The sequence below is a fragment of the Oncorhynchus nerka genome, linkage group LG18 (assembly GCF_034236695.1).
Source record: "Oncorhynchus nerka isolate Pitt River linkage group LG18, Oner_Uvic_2.0, whole genome shotgun sequence".
Taxonomy (NCBI): Eukaryota; Metazoa; Chordata; class Actinopteri; order Salmoniformes; family Salmonidae; genus Oncorhynchus; species Oncorhynchus nerka.
The window spans coordinates 19,021,785-19,030,665 of record NC_088413.1 but is presented as its reverse complement, the minus strand read 5'-3'; the positions used below and the strand labels follow the sequence as shown (position 1 = coordinate 19,030,665).

Here is an 8,881-nt window from a genome sequence, read left to right as displayed (position 1 = left end):
AAATATAGTTACAGTAAATGCTACAGTACATATAGTTACAGTAAGTGCTACAGTACATATAGTTACAGTAAATGCTACAGTAAATATAGTTACAGTAAGTGCTACAGTACATATAGTTACAGTAAATGCTACAATAAATATAGTTACAGTAAATGCTACAGTACATATAGTTACAGTAAATGCTATATATGACCAGGCCTGTGTTCAAATACTATTTGAAATCTGTTGGTAGGGGCAAGGGGCAATTTGGGATTCTGTCTGTATGTCTGTCTGTCTGTCTGTGATTCTCTCTTTGTTTGTCAATCTCACTCTCTATTTCTATCTCTCTTGGTCAATAACTCTAGTCAGAGTTCCAGACATCTGATTTGAACGGTTAATCTGATTTAAGATGTAACGTTGCCTGCGCACTGTGGAGCAAGACAGTCCTTATTTGGCCAAAGGTGAAAGGTCATGTGACAGTCAAAAGTATTTCTATGACATTATTATTATAAATATTATTATTATTATATGACATGTTGCCTTATGTTGCATTTTTACATATTTGTTTTCAAGATTCTGAAAGTTTTTGCATTATTTTGAATGTTTGAAAAAAGTTATTTTGTATTTTCCATTTCTACACAATGCAGTAAAAACAGTAAAAGTTCCTTCAATGCCAACTGGTAGTTTCCAGTATCCCTTTACCGAACAACTAAATAATTCACTCATTCATTAGTTAATCGTGTGTCTAAGTCTCTCAAAAGTGGAGGAGGCTTCAGTGGAAGTTTAACAAAGACATGTGAATGTAAGAATGCTGAATGTCTTTCTTTATTAATGTTGGCAGAAGCTGCAAGCATGGAGTCTGTTACACTACTACAAGTCTATTGACTTACATCTTAATATCTGTGTCCTGATGTCAGAATGTAACAATAACAGCATGGAGTCTGTTACACAGGGTACTACAAGTCTATTGACTTACATCTTAATATCTGTGTCCTGATGTCAGAATGTAACAATAACAGCATGGAGTCTGTTACACAGGGTACTACACGTCTATTGACTTACATCTTAATATCTGTGTCCTGATGTCAGAATGTAACAATAACAGCATGGAGTCTGTTACACAGGGTACAACAAGTCTATTGACTTACATCTTAATACAGTATCTGTGTCCTGATGTCAGAATGTAACAATAACAGCATGGAGTCTGTTACACAGGGTACTACAAGTCTATTGACTTACATCTTAATATCTGTGTCCTGATGTCAGAATGTAACAATAACAGCATGGAGTCTGTTACACATGGTACTACAAGTCTATTGACTTACATCTTAATATCTGTGTCCTGATGTCAGAATGTAACAATAACAGCATGGAGTCTGTTACACAGGGTACTACAAGTCTATTGACTTACATCTTAATATCTGTGTCCTGATGTCAGAATGTAACAATAACAGCATGGAGTCTGTTACACAGGGTACTACAAGTCTATTGACTTACATCTTAATATCTGTGTCCTGATGTCAGAATGTAACAATAACAGCATGGAGTCTGTTACACAGGGTACTACAAGTCTATTGACTTACATCTTAATATCTGTGTCCTGATGTCAGAATGTAACAATAACAGCATGGAGTCTGTTACACAGGGTACTACAAGTCTATTGACTTACATCTTAATATCTGTATCTGTGTCCTGATGTCAGAATGTAACAATAACAGCATGGAGTCTGTTACACAGGGTACTACAAGTCTATTGACTTACATCTTAATATCTGTGTCCTGATGTCAGAATGTAACAATAACAGCATGGAGTCTGTTACACAGGGTACTACACGTCTATTGACTTACATCTTAATATCTGTGTCCTGATGTCAGAATGTAACAATAACAGCATGGAGTCTGTTACACAGGGTACTACAAGTCTATTGACTTACATCTTAATACAGTATCTGTGTCCTGATGTCAGAATGTAACAATAACAGCATGGAGTCTGTTACACAGGGTACTACAAGTCTATTGACTTACATCTTAATATCTGTGTCCTGATGTCAGATTGTAACAATAACAGTGACCCACTAACTGATTAAAATATAACTAACAGACATTGAAAATATATTTGTATAACAAAATATATTTGTTAAAAAAAGTTTAAGAAAGCAGAGGTAGACTTGTTTGATTTAAACATCTTCATGGAAAATGAACCGATGAATGTATCTCTCAAAAAGATATGGACCACGCACATGACTCAATCGTTTGCTGTATTCACACAATATACGTTTACCCTGGATGTACAATTTAGAGTTGAATGAACTTGTATACTAATATGAGGTTAACATTTCCCATGTTGACATAACTTACCATTTTAAGGCAGTGGTTTATAACATTTTACAGTGTTGGTATTGATAGAAGCTGTAGACAGAGGCACCATCTAGATGACAGATTTCAGTAAATGCAAAGAAGTAGAATCATTATCTGATTCCTAACAGGGGCTTGATCTGTATTTACACTAAAGCACAGTTCAGATCACTTAGATATGTTGCATTTTTCAGTTTGAAAACAACTTTGCACCACAGGTCTTTGACTGTGTTTCTATTTTTCACTTCCTCAATTTTAAATTTCTCATAAGGAGGGATCAACATCTCTGCCTCAAGTGACCCCATGATCGTATATTTTTCCACAGAGGCACCATAGCATGTTTCAATTTCAAAACTATTTTCAGTTCCAAATTCTGCAGCAAAGAGAAGTAGAGGTTGAGAGGAATTTGCCAAATCTAATTTCTTGATTTAATTGACCCTTGTAAACACGTTTGGTTCCACGGTATACGGTTTCATTGGGATGATTTTTTTCATTCAGAATACGTATGGCATCAGACAGCAGGAAATGCCATGCATAGAACTCAAATGTTTTTGCTTTGTATTTATCTTTTCCCACACAAACTGCATCATTGAGTGTTTTGTAAAAAATACCAGAGTACAACTTGATTGCAACAATATGTTCAACTGTAAGTTCCCCATCAGATTCTTTGTTGTCAGTAGCATCATAATGGTCTGTCCAACGAGTTCCAAAGTCGTCCGTATTGGCTGTAATCTCATCTCTCAGGTACACCTTCACCTTAGTCAACATCGCTGGAACACAGCCCTTGTACGCATCATCATAATGGTCTGTCCAACGAGTTCCAAAGTCGTCCGTATTGGCTGTAATCTCATCTCTCAGGTACACCTTCACCTTAGTCAACATCGCTGGAACACAGCCCTTGTACGCATCATCATGATGAACGTGCCATGTCCAGAACGGTGTCAGGCCTCACCTTGGAGAGGAGAAAAAGGATTGAGCTATTTCACCTTTTTAGGATTTCAAATTCATTTGAAACATTCAGTTAAGGTATGTGACTTGTGCACACAAACAAACATACCATTCCACTGACCATACTGAAGGTCAATGAGAAAACAGCCCACACTACAAACTTCACCATCTTCACTGCAATCTAGAGTAGAGACTCAAAGATGATCCTAGTTATTATCAGGTTACATCTCTCTGGTGCTTGTGGCTGGGATGTTACCAAGTTGTCTTCACTTTGGTGCGCCTCCCTCCCTCCGGACAGTCATTTATCCTGTATCTGCTATTTGCATAGATAAAATGCCACTTCAGTACAGGTCTCATTCATACAATACAAACTCGTGACGGTCTCCCATTGGCTGTTTTTACTAGTTAGTTTTGAATCTGTTGATCTTTATTCCTCTGCCCTTTTTTGGAAATGGATCATTGCCCAAGGAAGATGAAAACGGACATTTACATGCCACTTGACATCATGTTTTACTCCATAACTCTTAACTTAACTCTATACTGAGTAGGACAAGTTTCATACTGTATTGTAGCTGAGCTTCTACTGTTGTCAGTACACAATGTGTGTTTTAGCTCGTTGCCTCTAAATGAACAAAACAGCAAAACATATCTTTTAAATCTTGTTTTGAGTGCTGACACATTCATCTTATGTTTTAACTTACATTGCTGCTAGACACTCACCTATGCCCAATTACAAAAAGTAATGTATGAACAACTAATTGTAACTCTAATGTCCCTAGGCGATGTTTAACTGGGGTATCTTCTCTCTAACTCACTCATGACCATGATCCCCTTCACACTATTTGAACAATTTTAGGCTTATTCGCTATTTAAATCCTAAAATCTCATAGGATGCATTTTCTCTACGGTTTACATTAGCTCTCCAGGACCAGGTGAGGTGACCACTGAGAGATGTAGCTAAAAATAGTGGGTCTGTTTTATGCATGAAATGCTGACCCTTCTGGTAGTTGTGGAGAATGCACAATGTAATCATTTGTCGAAGGTGGTCTTTGAAAACCATTGAACTGCTTTAATCAGGCTCAATGATGCTTTATTGATGCTACAGGGCAAATGCTGAAAATGTATGATAAAAACATAATTAACTCTAAATTACACCACATTAGATAATACATTTTTCCATGTAGGCACAGTAACAGTTAATGCTACAGTACACATAGTTACAGTAAATGCTACAGTAAATATAGTTACAGTAAATATAGTAACTGTTAATGCTACAGTACATATAGTTACAGTAAATTCTACAGTAAATATTGTAACAGTTAATGCTACAGTAAATATAGTAACAGTTAATGCTACAGTAAATATAGTTACAGTAAATGCTACAGTACATATAGTTAATGTAAATATAGTTACAGTTAATGCTACAGTAAATATAGTTACAGTAAATGCAATATATGACCAGACCTGGGTTCAAATACTATTTGAAATCTTTCCTGTATTTGTGGGAGGGAGCGATGGTGGATGGGGAAGCCAGGTGTTGCACTAAAAACTGCATTTCATATTTGACTGAAAGCAGCACAGCTGTGTTGCTGTTTTGATTTTACTCTCCTTGGAGTGGTCCAACCATCTGGCATTTCAGGTCACTTTTTCCTTTCTTAGTACTCTGCAATTTGTAGACGACGTCACACCAGAGGTCTTTCTTGGCTTTTCTCTTCAGCACCTCTGTAATTCTGAACACCTCGTAGGGGGGAATCAGCACCTCCTTCTCATGAGCCATCTGAGATGCGTACTCCCCCAGCGGGGCACCAAAGTAGGTGGTGATCTCAAAACAGGAGCGATTTCCAAAGCGTTCACCAGCGATTTTCTTGTCTAAAGAGCTCGAGGTGAACTGTCCGAATCGCATTTCAGTATTTCGGACTCCGTGGAAAGACACGTTGGTTCCTCGGAAGGTTTGGAAACGCTTATTTTTCTTGTTCAGGATTCGTAAAGCATTGGTCAGAAGGAAGTGCAGGGAGTGGTACTGGAATGTTGTGCTGTAGCTCTTCTTTTGAGTACGAGTGGCCTCGTTGAATGACTTGAACATTTGGGAGTATTCAGTCACATACACCTGGATTGCCAGGGAATAGTTTTTAGACAGTTTTCCTTTTTTTGTGTAATGGTCCTCAGCAGCAGTCCAAGCCTGGTTGAAATCTTTGTTCTCTCCTCTCTCTTTTGGCAGGTAATAGTCATGCACCTTCCCGCGCATCTTATCCTCACAGCCCTTGTAGGAGTCATCAACAGAGTCTGGAGCCATGTTTAAAGGGATGTTGGATTTTAGACCATGCAGAGGGAAACTGACCTTTAGTGAAAGGAAGAGAGAAAAATAGACAAACAGGTATGACACAAGAAAATGCTAATAAAATGATGATGAGAGACAAGATGTAAGGCTGGCCATCAGTCATAATGTCTTCAAACTTTGTCCATACTAAACTTGTGCCTGTTATTTTGATAATTGAATCGCTCTCTCACTCATATTCAAATGCACTCAAAATAGTGTTGTATCTTACCGTCTTTGTATCCACACTCAGAGTCAAAGCATAGAAGACACACAGCACAGAAAAGGTTAGGATGTTGTCTGTCCCCATGACTTCAACAGCACCTGTAGTAAAACAACATGTACAGGAGACAAATACCAATCATCATAACAATACAAACACATGATACAACATAGCTTTCATCATAACAATACCCAACATGATACAACATAGCTTTCATCATAACAATACCCAACATGATACAACATAGCTTTCATCATAACAATACAAACACATGATACAACATAGCTTTCATCATAACAATACAAACACATGATACAACATAGCTTTCATCATAACAGTACCCAACATGATACAACATAGCTTTCATCATAACAATACAAAAACACATGATACAACATAGCTTTCATCATAACAATACAAACATATGATACAACAAAGCTTTCATCATAACAATACAAACACATGATACAACATAGCTTTCATCATAACAGTACCCAACATGATACAACATAGCTTTCATCATAACAGTACCCAACATGATACAACATAGCTTTCATCATAACAATACCCAACATGATACGACATAGCTTTCATCATAACAATACCCAACATACAACATAGCTTTCATCATAACAATACAAACACATGATACAACATAGCTTTCATCATAACAATACCCAACATACAACATAGCTTTCATCATAACAATACCCAACATACAACATAGCTTTCATCATAACAATACCCAACATACAACATAGCTTTCATCATAACAATACAAACACATGATACAACATAGCTTTCATCATAACAGTACCCAACATGATACAACATAGCTTTCATCATAACAGTACCCAACATGATACAACATAGCTTTCATCATAACAGTACCCAACATGATACAACATAGCTTTCATCATAACAATACAAACACATGATACAACATAGCTTTCATCATAACAGTACCCAACATGATACAACATAGCTTTCATCATAACAATACAAACACATGATACAACATAGCTTTCATCATAACAATACCCAACATGATACAACATAGCTTTCATCATAACAATACCCAACATGATACAACATAGCTTTCATCATAACAGTACCCAACATGATACAACATAGCTTTCATCATAACAATACCCAACATGATACAACATAGCTTTCATCATAACAATACCCAACATGATACAACATAGCTTTCATCATAACAGTACCCAACATGATACAACATAGCTTTCATCATAACAATACCCAACATGATACAACATAGCTTTCATCATAACAGTACCCAACATGATACAACATAGCTTTCATCATAACAGTACCCAACATGATACAACATAGCTTTCATCATAACAATACAAAAACACATGATACAACATAGCTTTCATCATAACAGTACCCAACATGATACAACATAGCTTTCATCATAACAATACAAACACATGATACAACATAGCTTTCATCATAACAGTACCCAACATGATACAACATAGCTTTCATCATAACAGTACCCAACATGATACAACATAGCTTTCATCATAACAGTACCCAACATGATACAACATAGCTTTCATCATAACAGTACCCAACATGATACAACATAGCTTTCATCATAACAGTACCCAACATGATACAACATAGCTTTCATCATAACAGTACCCAACATGATACAACATAGCTTTCATCATAACAGTACCCAACATGATACAACATAGCTTCATAACAGTCATAACATACAAACACATGATACAACATAGCTTTCATCATAACAGTACCCAACATGATACAACATAGCTTTCATCATAACAGTACCCAACATGATACAACATAGCTTTCATCATAACAATACAAACACATGATACAACATAGCTTTCATCATAACAGTACCCAACATGATACAACATAGCTTTCATCATAACAGTACCCAACATGATACAACATAGCTTTCATCATAACAATACCCAACATGATACAACATAGCTTTCATCATAACAGTACCCAACATGATACAACATAGCTTTCATCATAACAGTACCCAACATGATACAACATAGCTTTCATCATAACAATACCCAACATGATACAACATAGCTTTCATCATAACAGTACCCAACATGATACAACATAGCTTTCATCATAACAGTACCCAACATGATACAACATAGCTTTCATCATAACAGTACCCAACATGATACAACATAGCTTTCATCATAACAGTACCCAACATGATACAACATAGCTTTCATCATAACAGTACCCAACATGATACAACATAGCTTTCATCATAACAATACAAACACATGATACAACATAGCTTTCATCATAACAATACCCAACATGATACAACATAGCTTTCATCATAACAGTACCCAACATGATACAACATAGCTTTGATATGATCAACTATTGAAAAATTGATAGGAGTCACTGCAATGCCACCATTTAATGAAGCCGTATCATACAGAGATTACAATGAGGTTTACGGTATCTGATAGCTGGACTTACCAGACTGGAGCACGATAGAGGTTGTTTTGTATTGTTCAGCTTCAGGACGTGTTTCTGCAGACGGTCTGCCAAGATCTACTTATACCTGGTCAGAGATCTGACTTTACAAGCAGACATGACCACAAATCATGTTCCCACACTGAAGCACCAAGCTAATACGTGAAGAAAGTCATGCAGATCTTCATGTCTGCACACGTACACATGCACGAGGATGTACACAGCTCTACCTCGGTTCACCACAGGCCCATTTTCAACTAAAAGTGACGCTTCTGAGAAAGGGTTAACGTTCCCCCTTTCTGTCTTTCTGACGCTCCCCTCGACCCCAAGTCTACCACTGCACCGTGTGGTCAGTTGTCATGGTCACAGTCTGTCAGGTTGTGTGACTGGTAATGACATCACTGGATGAGTTCCATACATTTCTCAGTAACACATAGGATTTCCATCTCTTAGAGATATTCTGTATTATAGTAGTGTCAAAACAACAGTTATAGTGTCAAAGTAACCTGTGGATAGACAGTAGATGTTATGACAGTTAACCTGTGG

The 8,881-nt window shown here is 36.9% G+C and overlaps 1 protein-coding gene across 2 annotated transcripts; it reads right to left on the bottom strand.

Moving 5' to 3' along the window:
• Nucleotides 1–4,326: 4,326 nt before the first annotated feature.
• On the bottom strand, nucleotides 4,327–8,478 carry LOC135561544 (erythroblast NAD(P)(+)--arginine ADP-ribosyltransferase-like). Of its 2 annotated transcripts, XM_065003245.1 has the most exons (3): nucleotides 8,339–8,478; nucleotides 5,828–5,919; nucleotides 4,327–5,619 (listed from the first exon to the last, which is right to left on the bottom strand). In XM_065003245.1, exons 2-3 carry the CDS (start codon nucleotides 5,903–5,905, stop codon nucleotides 4,882–4,884), a joined length of 816 nt encoding a protein of 271 aa, XP_064859317.1. In that variant the 5' UTR covers nucleotides 5,906–5,919; nucleotides 8,339–8,478; the 3' UTR covers nucleotides 4,327–4,881. The 2 variants fall into 2 exon arrangements, with proteins under 2 accessions (XP_064859317.1, XP_064859318.1); XM_065003246.1 differs by lacking the exon at nucleotides 8,339–8,478 and having other exon boundaries at nucleotides 5,828–6,169.
• Between the last annotated feature and the right edge of the window lie 403 nt (nucleotides 8,479–8,881).